The sequence below is a fragment of the Topomyia yanbarensis genome, chromosome 3 (assembly GCF_030247195.1).
Source record: "Topomyia yanbarensis strain Yona2022 chromosome 3, ASM3024719v1, whole genome shotgun sequence".
NCBI lineage: Eukaryota > Metazoa > Arthropoda > Insecta > Diptera > Culicidae > Topomyia > Topomyia yanbarensis.
Window position 1 is genome coordinate 35,612,720 of NC_080672.1, and position 25,620 is coordinate 35,638,339.

Sequence of the window (25,620 nt, forward strand, 5' to 3'; positions counted from 1 at the left end):
AGAAAAATTAACCGAAAAATCTCACCTGATTTGGTAAAATCACAAACTGCTCGTACGCGGCAAACATCTGTACGAATCGGTTAAGGAAAATCTCCCTAATGGAATTGTTCAGTCTCAGATCTTCGTAGTATTGCTCCAGAGTGCTGAGAGGTTGTTTCTGCTTGGCGCTCGGCATAACTTCGTTGGTTCCGGAATCGACCTCATCTCCGCCACTGCGTCGAACTATGTCTACGATCCGCTGACGAACGTCCGGTCTTGAGGGTACTGCCGCCGCCGGCAATGGCAGATCCGGTGAGTTCGGCCGGTCCCAATCGAGCACGTCATGCAGTGAGTGCTTCCTTCGAATGTGCAACCCCGAAGGCAGGGTGCAACTCGTCGTCATCATATCGTGATCTTTGAGGAGATTCTTTGGACTGAGAATGGATGGTGGATCCAGCGATCTATCACGAGGTACTTGGTACTTATCAAGAACGGCGGTTATTTCCGCGATGAAGTCATGGCGATGCGGGAAGGCGGGCAGTTCTTCGGGAAGCTGAACGGATTTCTTGTCGACGTCAACGTAGCAGAGATTAGCTTCGCTAGCGATGCGCACGCTACTGTCGGAATCCGAGTGGAGACCCATCACGAAAGGTACCGGAGCGTCCAGGAAGTGATGCAGGGATGCGGGTAGGATTGGTGCGTAGACATGCTGCCACTGGAAGGGGAACAGAAGCGACGTGATGCATTCCGCTATGATGGTGAGCTTCTGGTAGTCGGAAGATCGCAACAGCACTTGGTTCTCGAGCAGCACGCAGGTGAACAATTGTATTGCACAATCCACGCTCAGATAGGTGAACAGTAGTCTGAGCGGAAAATCCATGAAGGGAAGTTCGTCTTTGAGTGCGGGTCGTTGTAGAATTGTGGCAATCGGAGGTAGATGAGGTTCTTCTGGTGGTATATATATTCGGATGGACTTCCCTGGAGGGGGTGTGGATACTTCATAGAGAATATTGTACACGTAGCTCTCGAGACTCAGACGAGAACCGGGATGGCGGGGAAGACACCTGCAAAATTCAGATCGAGCATTTGTACCTATTCTAACGAAGAAATATTTTAATATACTTACTTGAAGAGATTCTTAAGAAACAGCTCAGCGACGTGAGCATACGGCACCTGACAGACAAGCGAAAGACTTTTCGCAACAAACAACTTATCCTTAGTAATATCGTAATAGCTCAGAGCGGATGCGGGAGCTTGTGCGGCAATCTTAAAGTGCCTCGGCAAGGATCGACTCACGGGGTTTTCCTTCACCCGTCGCAACGTCGCGGGAGGAGGCTGCTGCGAGCTGGATATCTCCGTGATGAACATCGACTGAAGGGTATGCATGGCACTGCAAATCTGTCGGTTGCGTACCTCCTCGTAGAACACTAAGCTGAAACCGTAGCACCGCTTACCATCCTCCCGCGTGGTGGCAAACGCGTGAAACCGGGGCTCGATGTTGTGTTTCTGCGTTCGAAAACGTAACCCCTGTGGCAGCGAAAGCATACAGATGCCATGTGAATCGAACGGATTCCAGGCGACATTCTCCGGATAGTGTGCCAACGGTTTGCTCTTGTACGCCCGATCTAGGGGGGAGCAGTGCAGACTGTCACCTGCAAATGGAAAAGTAAGACAAAAAAGAGAAAATGAAGGTAATGTGCAATAATCATTGCTCTCTATGGAGCACTACTGTGTTGACAGTAATTTGATATTTTGTCGGGTGAGTTGGCAGCAACAGCAGCAGCAACAAGTTCTAACGTACAATACAGATGTTTGTTTGTAGGTATAAGGGGTATAAACAGCAAGCCATTGATAGTTTTTCCGTATGGTCGTGTTTGCCAGCGGGCGTTTGGTAAGTTGTTTGTAAGGTGGCCTGCGGGGGGTAAATGCAACCTTTGGGTGGGTAGCTTAGTACGGTTCTGGCGTCTAGTTGCGAGCTCTATCACTTGGCAATAGCAAGTACAAACCGTAATATTTATTGAGTGAAGAACTTGCAGAACTTTTTGCAAAGAAGCAGTAAGTGAGGTGATGAATTAATTTAATTGTTATGTAGCACCTGCTAACAGTATGCTTCCACGTGGAATGTACATACTATTCGATTGTACCTTTGAAACTGGTGGTAAGCGGATTTAATGGGTTTGTATTTTCTTTAAAGGTCAATGCATGTGCACTCGATCGAATCGAAACTTATAAATGGGTACGTAACACGATTAGTGTTATTTGATATTGACTTGAAAACTGGTTTTTGATTCCAACTGTTGTGATCTAAAAATGCTCAATTTATGATATACTACTATTGTACTATTACACTTTCATTATTGTATTAGCGAGCTGGCAATTAGGCACAAAGTCATTTTGCAATGGACGTATATTTTTAAAAGTGATTATACAGAAGATCATTTAGTATAACGGACATTATGCATAAATATTATTTTCTTCAATAAACAACGAAAAATAACATTACCACAATAAAAACAAATAAAGAAACCTTTACTTCTACCGCAGTCAGACCTACAATCGAGCCAAGTGAACGACACGCCTTTCGATCTAGTGCGTCGATGTTGTGCTATCTTATGACGAGCGCGATTTTGCACATTTCGAGAAAAACGATTTTTTTTAAAGTTTGAGATTGAATATCTTAAAACTTATAAATGGTATAAACAATTCAAAGAAGACAATCGATGCGTCTATCTATTCTGTATTAATCTTTCAAATATTACGAAGATCCGTTGACTAAGTTGCGAGTTTTGACTATAAATGTAAACAAAAGTCGCACTCACACGTGTCATAGGTGTGTATTGATAACAAAATGTGTATGGCGTGTCATAATCGTGCATGGAAAATTTTCCATAGAAAAAAATCATCAATTATTAACTTTTATTCATATCTTTGGTTTCATTTGATCTATAGACAATCGGTGACATGCATTTTGAAGAAAATGAGTCAGGGAATCTATAAAAAATAGTTATTTCTGGTTACAGTGTTGCCAAATATGGTATAAAACTCCAGTTTAAAACTTAAATTGCATATTTCTCACTATTAGTTTATTTTTGTTTTAAAAATGATTATGCCATTGTATTCCTCAGATAGTTTTGCACATAAAAACATCTTATACATCAAGATAACTTGAGCCAATACCCAGACACGGTCATTCGAAGCAAAAATTATAAAATTTCGTAGATCGTTTTTCGCTATAGCTCAGCAATCAAGCAGAATGTCAAAATTCTGAAAACGCCACTTTGTAGAGATTTTTTATACAAGTGATGTGGCATATCTAACTCAGTTTACCCCAAAATGGCGTTTGTCATAAGATAGCACAACAGCAACGAGTGTACATTGTCTCGATAACAAAGGAAACATAGGATTATTCTTGTCTTGAGTAAAGTTGACGAAAAAGCTCTACTCCGACCCAACGCCGCGGTCATTGATTTTAAATTTTGTTCAGTTAACTAATCCATGTGCAGTTGTGTTAGTGCAATATTGAGGTTAAATCGGGTGGAATTTTTGCCAAATGAGGTTAAATCAGATGGCGAATCGTAAACATCGCGTATACATATATGTCTATACACATTGCAACTGTGTTGGTGTCCTAGTTAAATAAGTCAATACGACCGAGTTTTTGTGAAGTGGAATACCTTCTGAAGGTAGAAACGCAACTTAGACTTACGGAAGTCTTGTACTTTCAGTATAATCATCTTCGCAATGCAGTGTTAATATCATTTAAAACGTTAGCACAAGCCGAGCATTTTGTTTTACAGAACAATTCAGCGTAATGAGCAAAAAATCGACTTCCTTTTTATCCGCTTAATTGTTAGTATTCAACCTCTAGAATAGTCTCCCGCAATCTCGGTGGCCACACTGAACTTTTGTTTTAAACAGCTATGCATTGCAATCTATCGGCAACAATTTTCAAAAAACTGACAGCGATGAAAATACTGTGTACTCTAAACTACTTTTACTCAAATATTCAAGAGAAAATACCCAACGGGTTACTTTATACAGCGTTTTTCCGTGATACAATTTGATGTGAGACATCCTTTAATAGCGTTTTCATAATCGAAACCGCATTTTTTTTTAAATTGGCGAACACGATAACTCAAAAACTAATCAACGAATTGACTTGATTTTTTTTATGAGAATGCGCAATATGTGTAGCCTGTCGTTGAATCTCAGAGAACTGAGATAATTTTTTCCCCTATTATTTTGAAGAAAAGTGAGCGAATTTTACAATAAAATATTGAGATTTTTCGTTTTTCAAGAAGCCATTTTCCAAAACTCGAACTTTTTTCTATTTTTTGGTTTTTGGGAGTAATTACAAGTCTAAACTTTACATATCTTATTGAATTTCCCGTGTCAGACAATTTCATCAAGAGTTATCTTGTTCGTCGCTGCACTCCTCGACGTAGAAATGGTCTACTCTTGGAATGCTCGCATGTGTGGCTCTGCGTGACTGAAAATATTTTTTTTGTGCACAATGAATGTATAAATAAATCTTAACATTGCACATAAGGTCGATTGTTGCCTTGCCTTCAAAATCGTAAAACAAAATAACATTCGGTTTGAGAACTTTGGAGTTTTTGTAGCGAGGATGCGGGTTGAAAGGCATGTACCCCTCCTACTTGACCATAAAACTCAAAACTCAGAACTACAATTAAACAAACTACGCTATGCACCCATGAGGGGCAAACGTCTACGTGTAAGTATTGCAATCAGACAGAATGAATCTCAACCGATTGCCAACTTATCTACGACAAACCAATGCCTGAACCATAAACGGTCGCCAAATTTGTGACAGCTGTTCGGGCCATAATGACAATCGCAAAAGAAGCATCCAGCACCCCGACATCAACTGTAATTAACGTCGGCAATGAAGGTAATAACAATGACGACGTATTTACACTGGTCAACAATAAGTGCAAGAAGCATGGAAGAACAACTGATCGCGGGCACTAAGCCAGCTTCGACCTGGACTCCCTTGACGCAGTATGCCAACAGGCAAATTTTTCTAGGCAATTTTTTTTAGATTCAATATTTGTATAGTAATATTTGTTTTCATTTTTATTTTTACATATTCTAAACACATAAATGATCCACGGCTCCGTTAAGCTACCGCTATGAGCCGTGTCAAATAAACGAATTAAAAAAAAATAAAGAAGGTTCAAAACTACCAGCTCCGAAAGCGTAATGACAGAAAACAATAAAGATGGTTCCACTACCATAATCCGCAAAGCGAAACCAGCAGTTACGATAGTTTGGACGAAAGCGACAACCAAGGAAGTGGACCGCATGACCCTCAGGCGCTAGCTGATGCTGAAGTTCCTCCACGCGGAGTAGAATTTCGCATGTACTGGTAAATTGTGTGCGAAGAATTCAAATAACACATGTTAAATATGTATATTTCATTACTTATTTGTTTTATATATATAAAAGACACAAGGCTCCACTAAGTTCACGCACCGAGCCGTGTCAAACAAATAATTTGTTTCTCAAGAACTTGTAACATTTCGGACAGTATAAGTATTGAGATACTGATGTTAAATTTGCGAATGTAAACTTGTTTAAGTTACTTGCCAAAAATATCAGAAAAAGTGTCCCTCGCATAAGCACAACTTTCACTTAGGCGGAAACATCTTCATAATCATTATGCTGAAAAATATGGGAGGATACCATAGAATCAGTAGAATCAACTACGTTCGTCGAATCATATATACAATTTTCCATTCTTTATTTCATGAGCTGTTCTTCAAGGGGAGGTTCTCATTCAAATGATCAAAAAGTAAGCAAAATTTGGATTTTTGTGGGCCGATGAAAAAACATAGAAGGAAAAAGTTTTAGGATTTTATTTTTGTCTTCATTTACAATTTTTTTCAAGACGAAAAAGCAAAATGGCGCCCGTGCTGACGTTCTGTCTAAGGTTAGGTGCGCGCGGAATTCCAACATTGCGTAAAGCCTGCTGCCGCAGGATCGATCTGAAACTCAAAACTAATAATAAAGCTCTAAAGTAAACTAAATTTATTGGAGGAATGACCTTAGAGCGGGTAAAAAACCTCAAATTTGACGTAATGGTGCGATCTCAAATTTGAGATCGTTTTTTAGCCCTTTTTCCACCTTCTCTTGGATTCGGCGGAAAATCAAGCAATATTTGAGAATTTTCTGTGGAAAAACAAAAGACTACGGGTCCAATGACAAAAGGTAGGAGGAAAAAAAGTCGAAAGACGAAAGATCGAATGGACAAAAGACCGAAGAAGTGAAAGGTCGCAATCAAAATTTAAGCTTATTTTTTGAAAAAGTGCTTTTGAAAGTACCATAAATTAGACATTCAACAAAATAGTATTGCTAATATTTTCATGTACTGAGTTCAAAGCTTCAAAACATTTAATTATTTTCAAATTGGAATTGAGACTCTACCGTCATTCCACGCATAGTCTTCTTATGTATATAGGGAATTCCATTGAACATGAGACAATTATGCATATAATGGCAGTTTTAAGAATGAACAGTTTTCAAAGTAGGGTTAATTTGTATTTTTGAAAATATAATCGAAACCTAGATAAATAATTTTTAGTATATTTAGAATTATCTTTTTCGGTGCGTATTTTAATACAATAAAGATATTGTTTAACAATATAAGATTGTTAAACATGCCGCAAACCAAACGTAGTTAGTTCAGAATTTTCAAAGGATAATTGTAGTTAATTTATTGAAATATACAAATAAACAGTATCGCCGCTTTTATTTGTGTGCTGTCCGACGTCGCTCCGCTCAGTAGGACCTAAACTAATTCATAGCCCTTAAGTTTTAATAAGTCGGGCAAATGAGTGAATCACATATTTGCTTGCGAGGGGCCTTTCGGCTAGTCCAGCAGATCCTTGAGTCGCTTCGGTTCCGTAGCCTCGATTATGCGGCCAAACCGCATCAAACTGGCTTCGTCATACACACTAGGACAATGTAGTAACCAAAGTAGGTTTTGTTAGTGAAATTACAGGTTTTATCTCTTAGTCGTATCAGATTTCTAATTTGAATTTTGATTGTAGTAGGTAAATGGTTTCTCTCCTAACTCGATGGAAGGTAACTCCAATTCAGCGTTAAAGACTGTCTATCTTCACCATTCTTCGCTACATCCGGCATCCCACAAGGAAGTCATCCCAGTCCAGTAATATTCCTCCTCTTCTTGAATGACGTCAATATCAAATTACAAGGACCCCGCTTTTCTTTCGCCGACGACATGAAATTTTTTCGGGAAAGAGTGAACTGTAGAGCTTTAGTACGTGGTGTTATCTAAACAGAATTGTTTTAAACCCGAGTAAATGCCCAATTGTTACGTACACGCGGAAACGTCATCCGATTCAGTTTAAGTACCATTTCTTCTACTCCAGAAATCCAAGACACTCTCACGTCAAGGATCTCGGAGTCATCATGGATTTGTCGCTAACATTCAAACCACATCCTTCATACACCGTGGATAAGGCATCATGGGTTCATCTTCCAAATAGCGAAAAACTTTAGAAACGTATACTGTTTAAAATCACACTATTGCGCACTGTTTTTCTTAACGCTAGAATATTGTACTGCTGTTTGGAATCCATACTACCAGAACGGGATTGACAGAATCGAGGCCGTCTGACGTCGGTCATACGCTTTGCACTCCGACATCTTCCTTGGCAAAACATATTTCAGCTGCCGAGCTACGAAAGCCGTTGTCAGCTGATATAGCTCTACACTCTAGACATCCGGAGGGACTGCTCTCGAGCCCTGTTCGTCTCGGACTTACTGTCTGCCAAGGTGGATTGCCCTACGATCCTCGGACGCCTGGATCTTCAAGCCCGCGTTCGAGCTATACGCTATAACTCTCTTCTGCGAGTCCCGTTCAGGAGCGCCAAGTATGGGCGTCAGAGCGCCGTTACCGGACTTCAGCGTGTTTTTTACAGTGTGACGACGGTTGTTAACTTCAACCTGACGATAAATTCGATAAAAGTTAAAATAATGTCTATTCTGAAATGTAGTTAGTTTAAGCAACCACCATTGGGGCCAAGGGGTCGGCTGATGAAGGTAATAAACTTTAACATAAACCACAACGCCAGCGATCTCACAATCATGAAAACACCTCGGTGATTGAGTGAACGTTTTAACACTTATAACCTTCAAAACTTATAAACGCGATCTCAAACGCGGACCTCCAAACACATGTGTTCGTGCGATCATAAATTACGTACGACAGCTCCTTACCCACAGCCATAGTAGCTTTCAGTTGAACCAATCGTAAAAATGGCGCTCATATCCACTAAACAACACGTTCCATGGCGATATGATCGGGAACTTTAGTGATAAGGGGAATCCCACTCTCTTCTATCATTCAACACGTTTACATACAAACACTTAAGCTTTCGCGATCATCCACGAACACCTCGCAAATATGAAAACACCCCGGTGATTAAGAACCTACAAACGCCCATATTCGCGCGATAATGTTCGAGCTCTTCGCGATCGTTCACGTACGCCTACGCCTGCGATCTCGCAAACGGGATAAAACTCCGGTGACTAAGTGAACGTTTTAGCACTTATAAATTTACAAACGCAATCCCAAGAGTGAGCCTACAAACGCCCGTGATCATAAATCGGTTACGTCCGGAAGTCCCTACTCTCGGCCTTAGCAGCCTAGGTCTGTGCTTTTAGTTGAACCAATAAAAATTGCACTCATATCCACTAGACAACACGTTCCATGGTGGCATGACCGGAAACTCTAGTGATGTGGATGAACTCACTCTCATCTAGTATCTGAACCACATACTGAAAATTAAGTATCAGCTTCACGATCCGCGTGGGATCATCCAAGAATATACGCGAATATGCGAATGGGTTATAAAATCAAATTTATACACGTGAATCATGATTGTGATAAAAACGATAATTGCAGTAAACAACTGGATTTTTCCATGCTAAGGGTGAAGACTATTCTTCGCGCTCTTCCTATTTTTCGCCGTCCTATTAGAACATTTGTTGATTATTTTATTTCATGTACGATTTGGGACCATCCATAAATGACGTAGCATTATATGGGGGAGGGGGGAGTTTTGTATTTTGTGATGATGTGTGACGACAGGGGGGGGGGGTAGGGGGTCATGTCATGCTACGTAGCTTTTTTAAAGGGGAATAGGAGTTGACCTGATGTCACGACAATCTTACCCGTTTCATCTAACTAACATCGCTTTTGATTTTTTTTTAAATTTTTACGGGGACAACGAGGGAGGTGAGGGTTACCGTCAAGCTACGTAATTATCAGGGGGGGGTATATGGAATTTTGTGACGAAATGCTACGATGGGGGAGGGGGGTGTTAAAAATCACTCAAAAAATGCTACGTCATTTATGGATCATCCCTATGAAGTATTATTTCAGGTGTAGTTTGAAAAGCCAACTCAGTCAACAGGAATCTTATCAAAAATAGGGTATACATTTCTAAACTTTTTGCCTCCTAGATCAGCACCCTCATAATGAATTCATCAGTGTAAATAATGTATTATAAGAACCGGAGAAAATCGGGTAAAACCTTCGGCCTTCCTACGGTGTATGGCTACGGACGGCAGCGGTCATGCCGAGAAAACATGTCGTAATAAAATTTGTCGCAGTTGCGCGCTGCAGTGGTTCAATTAGCATGCCAGAACTATAACTACCGAACAGAAGATCGAAAATTACGTCAACAATCCAAAACATATTGAACGTGTGTTTAGTTGCCAAGCGACTTGTCGCAGTTTTTATCCCTTAGCTTTCAGTTTATTCTCCAATAAATTTAGGTAAGTACATGCTCAGCTGCGAATATGCTGTATGGTCTCTACAATTGCTTCCTGTTTTCTACTAAACTTACTCCCTTTGTTATTCTGTCTAGACTTTGCATCAACGAAGCTGAACTTTGAACTGTGTATTGTGCCAGCGCGATAAGAAGTCAAACAGGAATAACCCCAAACCACTCGAGCGGTTGTTTTCGATGTCTAGTGGACTTTTCCCAGCAGAGGAAATCTATTCTTGCCGAATAGCTAGTGGTAGTGAGCGATAAACCCTTCACTGCCGTCGCCAGGGCGCTTGAGTTTTTTTTTGTTCATACAGGGCTCCCCATCCGTGTTAAGTGGTATCAATGCCAAAAAAAGTTGTGCTTTTGTGATGCTGCGAATAGACGGAAAGTCACAAAGCGAAAGTTGGTAGGCATCCAACTAGCAGGAAAGTCTCGATTGTTGAACTGCTTGTTTTCAAAAAAAAATGTATTGTCATGTACCTTAGAATGAGTTGTAACTCGTTCAACGTATATGTACAAATAGCGCACTATGCGAAATTAGTCATCGCCTGTATTTTCAAAAAAGCTATTTATACATTATCAACATCCGGTACATTTGTTTTAATATTTGTGGTCCATACGTAAATAATTAAGCAATCAGAAATCTTATCTTTCTGCTTTACTAACAAAAATAACACTGAATTTAGGTTTTTTTTCTAGTGACAGAAGCTAGCACGTCATCTTTATGCTGAACATATTGATGTCAATTGACCAGCATCGAGACAAATATTGTTCAAAATTTTAGTATTTTTGTTTGCCAATCCACATTATCGTTTATGAGCCCAGTATTTCCTGGAAACAATTTAAATCAAGGCCCATGCAGCATTTTTTAAATCGATTTTCTTTTCCTGCGTAACCAAGCAAGTACAATTCACAAATATTAGTGAGATAAGATAACGCGAATAAGCATGCTGTCCACCGTAGTTCACCTTCAACCCACTGTGCACCGGGAACATGACACATCGGAAGGTCTTTGCAAGGAAGGAAAGATACAAGTGTTATGTGAGCGAGACTAAATGGCGCCATAGTCGGTCGGTCTGTCACATCGATTTTAATTAGTAAAGTTACGTGTTTTTAGCATTTTACAAACAGGCGACCGATGATGTCAAGGTTCGCGTTGCGAATCGGGCAAAGAAAGTGCGATGTGTCACGAGTTGGTAGCAATTATCTCTGACGTAAATGGTATATGTTCCCCAGTAGAGTGACTAGTTGAAAACGTGGTGACCGCAGGCTTTTTTGTCGCTTGAGAATCGTGTTGACATTGTTCCATGTGTATGATAATGGGGTACCGTAAACCGGGGTGACTTTGATCAGCGGGGTGACTTTGATCACTCGAAACTTTTTTCCTAGATCGCTTATTAAACCAGAATAATCTACCGAATCATTTTAATTTGAACTGATTTTTACTCTAAACTTATAAAATACTGATTTGTTATACTTTTTGAGTATGTTGTTCGGTTTTTGGGTACAAAAACTACAAAAAACCGAAATTATACTTTACCTTATTTTTACCAAGCTTCGTAAAGTGTCTATTTTTTATAAAACAAACAAATCTCAGATTTGAGCAAAAGTAATAAATTACAAGCGAGTTTTTATTTTCCTTTAGATTGGGATGTACCAACTTTAGTTTTAAGAGTTTGTTTATTTTAAATACATTTTTTGTAAAACTAGTTGGCAATTATTTAAAAAAATTTTAAGCTAAAATTCGCAACATTTTTTTATTGTTCAATATTCCAACGTGTTAGAATGGATGAAACTTTTTGTACATCGATAAAGCACTGAAATAAAACAACTTTAGCAGTTTTAAAGGTTTTTAGAATCTTTTATTCTAGTTGAACACGAATTATAGGAATTTTGGTTACTCGAATTTAACAGTACATTGAAATACTTTGTATAATACTAATTAACATCTATTTAACAATGAATATCTTTCCAGAATCAGTTTAAACAAGCATTTCAATGAAAAACATTGACAATGATAACTTAATGTGGGTGAACATGCAGGTTATCAAAGTCACCCCGGAATACGAAAAAGGACTTCAACTTGAAATCATTTTTGGAAAAATAGCTGTAAGCGGACGATTTTAGGTAAAACCATCCAATCTTATTCTCCATACATCAGTACATGGTTTAAAAATATTGAACTTGAAAAAAATGTGTTGCGTCTAGAAATATGTAATGATTACTTCGAAAAGTGATCAATGTCACCCCGGTTTACGGTAGCTGTTGTGCACCTAAATATGAACTTCGATATATGTTTACATTGACGTTGTAGGTAGTGTTATATTTTGATACATATGGTATAATAGAGAAGGAAATGGGTGGATTATCCAAAATGCATGTTTATGGAATACTTGTACGACTTCAAAATAATAGATTACGGACAAAATATGTTCCCAAGCTTGTGACTCATTAGGTTTTGAAAAAAAAATTTGTCCAGTTGAAAATCTGGATCAGTCGTGTCTTTACGTTATGATTTGATTTTTAAATTTGATCATGACCAAATAAAATAATGTATTTTACAATTGGGATCCGCTTTTCTTCTGTAACGCAGGTGATGGCATAGCATAGTTTGGTAAACCGATTGTCTTGTACGCAGCCCACCTGGGTTCGTAAAATGTAATGCGTAAGCAAATTTCTGTTTTTCTTTCAAACATATTTCCAGCAATGTTTTTCCTGATTTTAAAAAATTCTACCGCACAGAGCAATTCTCGGGATATGTGCATCGATCCCACTAACTCTAACGGTCCCTCTTGGTCGGAGTTTGTCGACTGGTTTTATGAGCTTAGCGTATTATAGCTGTCCCACCAGATCAAGGTAGAGAGTTAGCCATACGAACATTACAACTTTCAATATTCTTTCTTCGTTGTCTTGAATTTTTAATTATTTGTATTGGTTAAATCTTACTGGGTATCACAGTAATTTCCATTTTCTCCAATAACTTTTTCTCAAGCAGATTTGCATATTCTCAGGGCATGTTCGACAAGTCTTGCAATACAGTTTTAGAGACAAGTGAGGTTCACCACGCCCGGGGTTAGGATTTCGCTTCGGGGGTAGCTACTGCGGTGGGCTGGACATGTGGTACGAATGCCGGATGAGCGTCAAGCGAAGACAATATTCAACGGGGAGCCTAGAAGATGCCGTTGACTTCGTGGCAGGCCGCGTACAGGATGGCTTCGTGCGGTTGAGAAGATCCTGAGGGCGCTCAACGTTCAGGGCCTCTGGAAACGATTGACTCTGGATCGAGTCCAATGGAGGAGGATACTCCATTCGGCGTAGGCGCATCGAGGAGCAGCTGTAGCCCATCAAATAAGTAAATTAATTAGTCTCAATGACTTGATATGGCCGCCAAAATAATCACTGGAAACTGAATAATATTTTGAAAAAAATATTCCCGATGGAAACAATTCCGAAATAAACACAAACTAAAAAAATAAGTATAAATGATAAATTCGTTATTTTGCCATAAATTTGTTTCCTGTTTAAAAGGTGCAGGAAACAATAAACCGCATTGTCATCGCCAAAGCTCATTTCCGGAATCCTTATAGGCAGTTATTCTTCAAATCGACGTGCTTGGTGTTGAATACGACAAAACAGATTTCTGCCTACTCCCCGGATAGAATTATTTGTGGGTGAACGGAGAACAGTGAGTCTAGCTATGCACGGTATGCAAACTAGGCTCGATGGCGGATCCAAGACATAGTGTCTCGATCATATACACTTGGAACAACATCCAAGAAAAGTTATTTCGAAAAAAGTGATTTTCATGGGTTTATCATAGAAAACTCTGCAGATGTCTATTAAACCAAACAGATAGATATATGGTCTCTTCAGCAAAGTTGTTTCTTAATATATTCCCTACAGTTTTTTTATGAATGACCAAACAAAAATTTACTTCTCCACTTTATGTAGATTAATCACCTAACTAATACTTCTATAAAATGGGAAATATATTATACACAAACTTTGCTGAAGACACCATAGCTTCAAAATCGTTTTTTCGTGATCAACATTATTTCGATCACGTTTTAGCCTATTTTGAAACACTGTGCACTATGACGAAACCTCAGCCGCATAAAATTGCAGTTGTAGTGCAAAGCTGCCCAAGGAACATAAATCAAAAGCTTGATCTTTGTACGGTGCAGAGTCCGCGGTCACGGACCGCGGTCACGGTCCGCGGTTCGGAAAGGAAAAAGTCACCAAGTCTAGCCAAACATGTCAAATGGTCCTAAGTGAAAATGTCAGTTTCTTTTTGTTTACTTTCTCTTTCGCTAATAACTCGTCCGTTTATACGATTGTTCATTAATTCTTAGCATAATATGCTAGTCGAAATCTGCGTTTTTCGATACATCCTGAAACAATATTGAAAAGTTTTATGCTGACGCCGTAATAATCGAAAGAAAAAGTAAACAAAGAGAGGCTCTCATATGCACTTAGCACCATTTGACATGTTTGTCGAGAAGTTTTCGTCTCAAGTAGTTTGACACGTGTGGTAATTACACATACAGTATAAAGGAGGAGTTTCGAAAGCTTCGCAAGACAAGATTCAGCTTGTTCCTCTATTGCACATTCTGGCTAATGACCATTCGGTTTAATGTCCATCATTCGCTCCAATATCCATTTGGCCTAATCTTCATTCGGTCAAATGTCCATTCGGTCTACTATCCATTTGGCCAAATGACTGTCAACCTAGTGATCTTCGGCCTAATGGCTTTCGGCCACCATTGGTGGCTCTAGTTGGGAAATGTTGACTAATGTATGGAAAATTTCCGCTTTTCCGCCGATGAATTTTTCAATGGACTGCTTCATTTGAAATTCGGACGCATAAAAGGCAATAACGTAGTCAATTCTTTAAAAAGATATGTCGAACAGAAACGCTAAAGATATCTTTTTTGTTTGGCTTCAAGCAAAATGCACAAGAACAAATATTTGACATGTTTTCGGATGAATTTTTGAATTTTTAGCTGAATATATTCCGTCATTTCAAGCCCAGAAGTACTATCAACTATATCTGCCAGCTTTTCTCTAAACCAAATGGTTTGGATGGTTTGCCAATTTTCTTCAATTTTCATTTGACAACTGTCCAAAATATTTCGATGGGTCGAAAATCGAATAAAATTTATGGATTAATGTATTATTGTATGTTCAAATGAATGGCAAAATTTACTTTTGAAAGCAGTGCTCCTTGTAAAATATTACATCCATAGTCACTTCAGTGATAAAAATGCTGGTCTTTTTCCCGCAACTGCAAATTCCTTGCCGAATCATCAACTTATGAGCAAATTTATCTGCACGTATTTACGTAAGTTTCATCGACCATAGAAATACATTAATTGCACTACAAACGCTCACGCGATTAAAAGAGCACGCACAATAACATGCGAACGCTCGGGTCCTTCGCCATAATACAAACTCGATCACAAACGCGATCATTCGCGTATACATATGCCCACGACCTCGCAATCTTAGAAACGTACTGACGATTAAGTCCACCTGGTAGTACTGACGAATTTATTAACGCGGTCTCATGTGCCAACATACAAACGCCTAGTCTCGCGCGGTCATTAAACAAACTCATTCGGGAGCTCCCACTCTAAAATACGGAACCGATATACACTAAACACCAGTCTCAGGGCGCCGTAGTTGTGAACCCCAGTGAGCTCATTTTCTTCTTTCATTTGAACCATCCACTGAAATTTAAACGTCAGAATGACAGCCCACGTAAACATTCAAAAGTTCAAGCGAATGTACAAACACTCGATTCCAGTGCGACATCCCCGGTCACAAACTCGAACAGGCAATTGCGGTTATGCACGCCAAACTACACCTGCGATCTGGCTAACAGAGATTACTTTGTGATCAAGTTTTAACACCTACAATTTATAAACGCGGTCGTAAGTGCGATTATACAAATGCGCGTGCCCACGCGATCACGAAGCGGTAACGTTCGGTAGCCCTTAGCACTCTAGGTCAATGCTTTCAGTTCTAATATCTGAGCCTTACACTCAAAATTAAATTAAATTAAAACACGTTAACATACATACATACAATCACTCGAAACCTTCGCGATCATTCTCGCACACCTAGATTCGTGATCTCGCAAACATGAAAACGCTCCGGTAATTAAGTGAACGTTTCAGCACGCAATGTTTTAAACGTCGTCTAACGCGCAAACCTACAAACACCCGTGTTCGTGTGATCATGAATCTATCACTTTCAGAAGAAGCTACCCTCAGTCTAACAAAACAAAAAGGAAAATGGCGCTAATATGCACAATACAACATGGTGACATGATTTGGAACTGCAGCGATGTAGCGACCCTCTTCTAGCATCTGAACTATTAACTAAGACTTGAGCATCAGATTCACAGTCTGCGCGATCATTCAAGAACACACGCGAATATGCTAACGATCCACACGGTTATAAAACCGAATTTGCACACGCGAATGACACACACGCCAGCACACGCGACATACAAACGCTCACGTGATCGAACACGTTTCCATACAAACAATACAGTCCTTCGCGATGATACACAACGGCGAACACGCAATCGTGATCATTTACGTGATTTTGATGGGGAGCCCTTCTGAGAACCAAACTCTTCAGCACTAATTGGACAGCTAATGAAAACGAAAAACCAATTTTCGACAAGAACTCATAATTAGCTACCTTTGCAATTCATTTTCTACACCCAAAGCGAATCATCGGGAGCGTAAATGCATCTGTTTTTTTCGCACTCGAGCTGTGAGCGAAAAACTCCCAAATGATTCGTTGGTTGTTTCCATGCTGTCCCTCTTGTTATCGCTGTTGGAATGATGAGAAGTTTATGTAACTCATTCTATGAGCTAGTAATCATGTTTAGTTTGGCCTAGGGTGTAACGAGGCATTTTTAACGATTAGATGTTTGTCGCTTTTTGTCTAGAAGGGTTTTATTCCCAACCAATATACAAACGCAATATTAATAACAGTGCGAAAATGGTACAAAGAAAATGCGTCAATGACGATGCTGAAAGATCGGCAGCAGGGAGGCAAACAAACTCATCACACTCATCATAAGTGTTAAGCTTATATAAGCCTTATTAGGACTCAATGACTGTGTGTCACCATAGCACGGATAGTAAAGAGGTGTTTTAGCGAATAGATGTTTGCCGGCTCTAATCTAGGAATCTGATGAACGATTTTTTTTTTTCTAGAAGTTTCAGGTCATGAGTTATTTATAGCAACGGAGAAGACAAAGGAACAAAACAAAATGCAGTCTAGCAATGATAAACATTTAATCTATGTATAGGGCAATGGGAATATAAGGTGTAGAAGAAAGGGAATCTTTCTACTAAATAATTCACTTTTTGCTAAATTAATATCTCTGCTCCATCGGGGGCAAAATGCCCTCTTCTCTGATTTTGCTGTTTTTTAATCGAAAACAGAAAAATCGTTCTGAAAACCTACCAATTGCATAACCTAAGGCTATTTAATGGCACACTTTTGTGAAATCTCGTCAGAAAACAAAACTACTTGCTTGTTCGCCGAGCATTATACCCCGCTGTTGCGGTGCATTCTACCCCGTTGTTGTAGTGCATTATGCCCCGTTGTTGTGGTGCATTTTGCCACCGCACAGGTGCGTTTTGCCCCGCTTATTTTTCAAAAGGTGATTTTTAATGGTTTTGAAGAATTGAATTATTTTTATGTTTTTGAATATTTTGCAAAGCGTTATGATTTTGATTACAGAGGAAAATGTTGGCTAAACGATATCATTAATTAAATTCTCCCAATTGATGTTCTATAGCTTAGTTATGATCATATTTCCTTAGGGGGTGCGTTTTACCCCATCTTCCCCTATTTTCGTGTGAGAGTGCGCGAATAGCTCCATGTTAAAAAAGATGGCTTTTGGGCATGAGATTGTGCGCGCACAAACATAAAATGAGACAGTGCTGTTTTGGGTATAATACAACTCGATTCATGAGCTTCGTAATAGTGTTTTATTTTTGTACATTCGTAAAAAAATGAACAGCCTATTAAGACCGTATAATAGTATATTCCTTCCAAAGGAAAAAAATAGTTTCAAAACATTTTATGCGTTAAGGACAGTGGACACAAAACTTAACTATATCTCAGGGAATTTGTGTATCGACTTCGTCTCTTCAGAAACTGGTACTCGACTAAGGCCCCAGATTGATGTTAGCCCAAAAATTGAATAAGCACTAAACGTCCCGAAAATGGTGAATCACTCATGTTTGGTCGTACGGAGAGCTCGAATCGAGTGCCCCAATTAACACACTATTATTTGAGTCGATACGTCAAACAAATATGGCAAAAACCACCGCTCTAACCAACGGCTTCGAATGGGTAGCGTGATAATGATAACAGGGCGAAAATAGACTCATTACCCGAAGTGTTCATACTATGAGTGGTCTATTTTTAAAGTATTGCTATATCAGTAGCGCGCGCACTGCTTTGATATCCGTTATTACTGCGGGTTTTATTTCATTTCATGTCATCTCGGTCAACAAGCGGTCCGTAGGTGTATTACAATAGCACTTCCTTCAAGGCAACTTCGAAACCCCTTTCTAAGATTATATATCGTGAAACTGAAATATAAACCAGATATAAAATAATAATAAATAACCTTTGGTTTTGAATATGCCTTTCCTTTAGAAAAAACAATATGAATGCAGATTTCAACACAATTATTCCTCTTTACATTGAATCTGAAACTACTCTGATCATGTAATATTGCCATTTGCAGTGTATAGGCTCAAAATTTCGTTTCAGTTGAAAACCAGTTTTCTTGTTCTATGCAAGTAAATCACGTCGGACGTCGTGCGAATGATGCACACTAGTTCCGACGTGACACGCTTACATAGAACAAGATATAAAACGATGGCCCCTGGTTGGCTTTTCCAGTTTTCAACTGCAACGATAATATTCAATTAGACAGAAATCTTTGGCAAAAATACGAAACAAAAAAATTCGAAATTTGCAGTGTTCCTAATATAAATTTTTGCGAAAAGCGAAGCAGTGCAATCAGCGCGAATATTTCATTGATTTACAATATTTACCAAGTTAATAAATAGTGCATTGAAATTACATCACACTTTTCCACACTCACTCTGCATTCGATGTCTAAGTTCGGTGAACTTTACGTTAATATTTGATTTGCAAATAAATAGTTAGACGTAACTTTACTCTTTCGATTCATGTTGGATCGAGGTGGAAATCATTTTCAGGCCAACTACTATAATTTGTGCCATCATCTTCTGGCGTCGTCTTCCACATCAATCTTCAAATTTATTCTTTTCCAATGCAAAGTATTTGAAAATTAACTCTCCTCGCTTAGCTTGTTCTGGCATACAATATACGAACCCAATGAAGCGGGAACAAATTATGCCTAGGCATTGCGGCTATTCAGAATATCTACCGCATCAAGAAAACGGGCATTGTTTCATTTCAATGGATGGAGCATAAGAAAAATATTTCATCATATATCTTCAACAGATTCTACCGAATCATCATTCCACGCAGCAAACATTAACGAAGCGGTTTCTGAAAGAATGAATCAGCCTCCCAAACAGTTGAAGACATTTGTTCATTCCCCTGGGGGTGGCAACCTCACGCAATTAGAACTCATTAGATCCAATTGAGAGTCAATTCGGTCTCATCTAAACTCATCAGAAACGACGTTCGGTGTAGGTCAGACAGGAAAACATATTCACCCAATTGTCAAGCGCGGCCGGTTCCCTGGGGATAACTTTTCACACGACGCCAATGAAACAACAATAGTAAGCGCAACTGTTGAAAACTTTCGACTTTCCCTCCCGGTCACAGTTTGCGTGCCGTCGAAAGATCAACACAACGAACGGTGACAATTCAACCGTCACATTTGCGGAAACGAAAACAGTGAGAATGGAGTTATTGAGTTTAATTAAATTAGACATTCATTGCTATTTCTGCCTTATAGCATTTGTCGTCCATCAGCGAAGCCGGTGTTCGCCAGCTGTGCGGCCACCATTTGTTTTCGTTTAGTTACGGCAGAGGATTGCACTTTCTTCGCAGAATTCCTGTCTCATTCTGACGTAGATCTATTCGCACGTGTGTCTTTTTCCGTCCCGCAGATTCTTCGCTTGCTCGCTATCAAGATGCGGTAATAACAATTATAACTCATTACTGGTGAATTAATTCCAAAATTATGTACATTTCTTCATGTTGTGGTCTGATTCGTCGACTGATGGATGAAGCAACCCGCGACGACGGGCAATATTTCAATTCAAGTCCACCGGATGCGGCGGAAAATTGTAACTCGTTCATGGATCGGAGATGTCTAGTTTCATGTCGAATTGATCTCTTTGCGAGAGTGAATTGGCTGCTGCACTACGAGCATTCATATTAGTTTTTTTGTGTAAAAGCTTGTGTCTTTTGAGTAAGCAGGTTTTCGAGCACAATGCCATTGAAGGGAAAAGCAACTATTCATTGCATCTACCGGCCGACTATAGCTGACAGAGTTCATGTACACGTACGCGTACGTATTCGAATGGTCAGAGTGAAATGGACACAGCCGTGAGGAAGGCTGTTGAACTCTTACGTCGGGCCGGGCACGGCGGCGCTCAGTCAATTGGAGTCTCGTTAACGAGAAAATTACCGTGAACAGAGTGTGTGCGTCGGCCGCAGCTCCAAATGACGGAAAACTTATTCGTGACGGGTGTTTGTTATGATTACGCTGTCTAGTAGTTGAGTTCACTTGGACAGGTATGACGCTGTTGTCGAAATGTTAAAAGGGTCGAGCAAGTGCTTTTCCATTCCTATGATTGATGGTGTAATCAAAGGAATGTTGGAAGGGGTGGAATTGCCTATTCTAGAATATGTTTACATTATTTTATCAGAATTCGGACCAATCTTTTGGCATAATAATATGACTATCTAAATAGTTTTAGGAGTGTATGTTTTGCGTCTTTTATTGGCTGACAGGGACTTCCGAGTTCCATATATTTCTAACCATAGGGGCTTGACTTAAGGTTCAAGAAATTTTTGTCGAACGTAATAATAGAAACATTGTAAACAAATGTAAAAATAGAAAGACTGCTACTAATAAATGAAATTCCTTGCTTAAAGTCAGTCAACAGTTAGTTCAAAAACTATAAATAAAGAAAATCAAATAAATTAAGAAGGCAACAGGAAAAATAGCGATGGGATTACAATGAAATTCAAGAATTTAAATTTTATTGTAATACTTAAAAAACTTTGTCACATGTTATGTAAAATAAATGAAACTCGGGTGTAAAAGAGATAGGAAGTAGTTTAATGCTCTAACGCCATTGCTCGGAAAATTGGGAGACTTTCAAACGGAATACCAAAATATTCTCATTGTTTCACAGAGATTGGCGTGATAATATATGAATATTATGCCGAAAAATCGATTTTTCTTTATTTCATTTAATCGATTGCTATACTTTTCGAAAATATAATTTTGAAGTTTCAACTTTGTACCAAGAATCATTTCGGAGTATCCGTCCAGAAACCGTCTAGTCTTTTTCTGTACGACAACCTACATATCTAACACTTAGTTTATCCATCTTTTATTTACCATCTTTCAATAATTTTACGGTTAAAAAATCAATCTGTTCCAAATTGAAATTTGGAAAATCATTCTTGGTTTGATTATTAAAAACCCTGTTTTCAGCTCCGAACATCTGAAGAGATGTTTGCGGTTCGGAGTGTACTCAAAAGCTAGCTTTGGTAAAATGTGACGCTGCGTTTCACAGCGCTTGCAAAATGCTCACGCTAAAAATGGAGGTTTGCCCTTGAACTGCCAAAGATCAACTGTTCTATTGTGATCTTTAGGTACCTTGGTTTAGGACACTCCAAGTTCGACGAGTTGAAATACCAGGGCGCATCGTCAAGGTCCGGCGAAACTACAAAGAAATCTCAATTGTTTTTTTATTTTAATGTATCGAGACTTACTACCTCAATCACTTTCATGATATACTATAAATATGTTGTATAGTGTACATCAGTACAGAATGAATCAGAATCGCAAATGAAGTAGCATACTGAAAGTGCAGAAAACTCACGTGGAATGAATGAATGGTCTACCTTACCATTTCGCTCATAACAGCAGCCAAAAATTGCCCCGCTAGAGCTATATCAGTAAAGCAAGCAATCAATTAAATTATCGCTTTGTTACTTACCCACTGCACAAAGAGTACGGTATCGTTGCCTTCGGATGCACAGTGAAATGAACCAGCCACAAAAAATAAAGGTATCCGTACTATGAGAAAACACAATTTCGACTGACTTTAAGCAATCACGTTTTAGCCTATAGTCAGCGTTACCAATCTGGAACCTTCATGATTTTTAGTAGTTGAACAAACATCCGATAGCCAGACATTTTTCCTCATTTTTTGATTTCATAAGATTTTTCCAAACATTCTGAACTCTAAGTTCCATTCCAGTCCAGGATAACACTTCTGAAGGTTGATTCGACTCTCGGAGCAACTCTTCTCGAATCTCGATGCGTCGATATGGTAGAAAATAAAGTATTATTGATTTATAATATCTGAAGCGACCCTAAGAAAACATATCTCTTCTCTTATACTTAACCTTCAACCTGGATTGAATCAATAAGGAATGTAGAATATAAAAAATAAAATTAATTTTCAATATACTTTCCTGTCAGTATGTGTAGTCAACACAATGCACGTATCAAAATCTATGCAATCCTAAATAGCAGAGCAATTTGTTAAAGTACTATTTAAAATTGTCTTAATCAGACAACTTCAAATTAGAATTCAAACTTCAGCTGGAATATTTTCATAGCAGGATATCAAAGATTGTCTCTTAAAACCTATTGCTATGTTTAAAATTAACATGTTTTGTAACATTTTTCCACGGTCTCCAATTTTATTTAGAGACCATAAGATCTTCAAAAAATTGTTATTTTTTTCATTCCAGAGCAATATATAAATTCAACTTGTTAAAATCCAGAAAATCCAGTTCGTTGTACCTTGTTTCAGTCTCAGATATTTCCTAATGTCATATAGTATTTAAATTTTTATAACTAGTAAGCTCGCCAAACTACTGATCGTCTCTAATAATAGTAAATTAATGAGAAGGCAATGATAACTGTTCATGTTTATTGTAGAAAAATTTACAGCAAGTGAACTGCGAACAAATAAAATCAAAATTTTGACAACATATTCCCGGTATAGTACGCTAACACGCCGAAAGCTATCCCGATATGTTAGGCAGGTGTTCGATTGATTTCGGATTTTGGAATCCGAACGATTTAAAATGAACTCCATGGCAGTACCACACATGTTTGTCGTCACTCACTGTACAATTATTAATCGCGCACGGCATGTTTTACTTACGCAGCAATGATAAATGAAAACAATACAAATTAAAACACGCACGGTTAAACTTTAAACGACGCAAATGGAAACGCGACCGAACTGTAACGACGACTTGAATGCAATTGCAATTTTATATTGTGTAATTCGCTGCGTGTTACGACTTTTGGATTAGGATCTCCGTGTATAGACGAAAGGATCAATCGACCACCTACACGATCAAGCACTTGTTATTTCAATAAACAAAACCAATTTTAACACTTCGGAAGTCGGCGCAGTGCATAGAGTGCACCACAACGTTCTGAAGTTTAGTCGAAATCGTCTTATAGATTTCTGCGGATGCCTTAATGTAGATAATGAAACGACTGTGGGTTGCATGGAAACTACCAAGCTGAATAGAGTGTGCATAAACTTCAGTTAACGAGTGTCAGTAATCGAAATTAATAAAAGAACGGGAACAAGGTTTTCAAAAAATTTCATGCACGCCTTTCAAAACAGGTGAGGTAATTTCAACACAGATACGAAAAAGTGCGCATAATTGAATTCTTTTGACTCTAGTTTGCGGGTGTCATGCTGTAAGGATTCAATTTGAGTTTTGATAAGTTTGAATATACATGAAAAGATTCAAGCGTATCTCCTGTTTTTCGAATACCTTAATAGGTGCGAGTGAAGAGCAAAACTCGAAACCAGCTAAATTTAAGATTAAAGAACCTACTATTTGAGTTGCTTTATTTTCTATATATCATAGATCTACCAATTTCAGTGGCATATGAACAAATCGTAGATTTCGCTTCTGCTAATGGATGAAAGGGATTTAAATAAGTGGTGTTGCCATATTCCTGGATATTGGTGCATTGAGGAGGCCGAGGACTTATTGGGCTTTTTTATGTTGCAAACTTTTTCCTACTCTTGCCAGTCCAAACCAAAGTTCAGCCATTATTTAGTGTTTCTATTATTCGTGTATTGTTCGGAATGTTAACGTTCTTCTTTTCATGTGCTGATGATTTTTTGCCTTGCTATCCTTTTATTTCTATTATTTGCGCCCTTGATTAAATGAATTCCTAATTTGTTTCTTCATTTATTGGTTCTTTCTCGGTGACACTCTAAAGAGTAATGAAATATGCAATCGAAATACAGTACAAATGCCAACGCGATTATAAAAATGCACATAATAACATACAAACGTTCAAGATTTTCACGATTATACAATCCCGGTTGAAAACGCGATTATTTACACATACCTACGCCCACGATCTTGCAATCATTTAAACGTCCTGGTGTTTAAATTAACGTGGTAGTACTTACGAATTTATAACGGCGCTATAATGTGACAACATACAAACGCTCGCTCTCGCGCGATCATGAAACGTATCCTTCCGGTAGCTCTCACTCTAAAATACGGAACTTATATACATTAGACACAACTCTCAGTGCGCCTTTGTGGTGATGTAGCTCACTTTCTTCCTCACTTGAAGTGTACACTCATAATTAAACGACATAATAACGGCTTGCAAGAACATTCAAAAGCCCACACCGTTATATAAACGAATTCAAACCCACAAAGTTATAGACACGCTAGCCTACGCAATATAAAAGAGACTACGCGATCGAACACAGAAACGCTTGTTTTCTACGCGATGATACAAATATGGTCGTGTTTATATAGTGCAACTACACCAACGCTCGTTCTAACGCAAACATGAATCGGGTTCGTCTGGAAGCCTCTATCTCTGGTCCTAGCAGTCTACCTGTTTTGTTAGTGCTTGGAATGTGTTCAACCCATGATGAGACCATCACCAATGTCCGGAAGATCCCATCTAAAATCCATATTCTAGTGTATCTATGGGTTTTGGATACCATTTTATAGTGTTTTGATGGTTGTAAAACTTGGCGCGGGCCATGTTCACGGTATTTTTATGGGGTTGAATGGTGTTTGAACCCTTAAGAATTTGCTCGGGTATGTCCATGTCTTCAATATTGATTACAAAAACAAACTGACATACACTACAAGTCTCAAGCCACCAAGGCCGGATACTCTACTGATATGGAGGAACACACTCCCTGCTAGATCTGCATCGTACTCTGAAATTCGCGGTTAGCGAGAACATTCAACGCTAATATGTAAGCATTGAAGTTACATACACGCGACGCACACTCCCGCGTGATCAAACCCGTTAACGTACAAACGCTCGAGTCCCTTTACGATAATACACAAACTTGAACATGTATTTGCAATCATCCACACAAAACAATCCTCGCGATCCTTCAAGCATAAAAGCGCCCTTGTGATCAAGTGAACACAAGAGTGACAAGAAAAAAAACGACCCCTATCGGCTCACCCCTGAGTCGATTTCTAGTCCCACCAGGAGTATTTGCTGCAAATTTGAAGCAAATCGGACAAGTCTAGCTTCCAACGTGCCTCAAGCTTGTATGGG

General features: G+C 38.9%; 1 protein-coding gene across 3 annotated transcripts in view; it reads right to left on the reverse strand.

Annotated features, from left to right (window-relative positions):
* LOC131693815 (DENN domain-containing protein 5B) overlaps positions 1 to 25,620 on the reverse strand; it is a 69,566-nt gene that overhangs the window by 16,786 nt on the left and 27,160 nt on the right. For all 3 annotated transcript variants that reach the window (XM_058981959.1, XM_058981961.1, XM_058981960.1), the window contains exons 2-3: positions 1,106 to 1,631; positions 26 to 1,043 (exon numbers count right to left, since the gene is read on the reverse strand). In XM_058981959.1, coding sequence (XP_058837942.1) covers positions 26 to 1,043; positions 1,106 to 1,631 — 1,544 coding nt within the window. The remainder of the gene's footprint in view (positions 1 to 25; positions 1,044 to 1,105; positions 1,632 to 25,620) is intronic.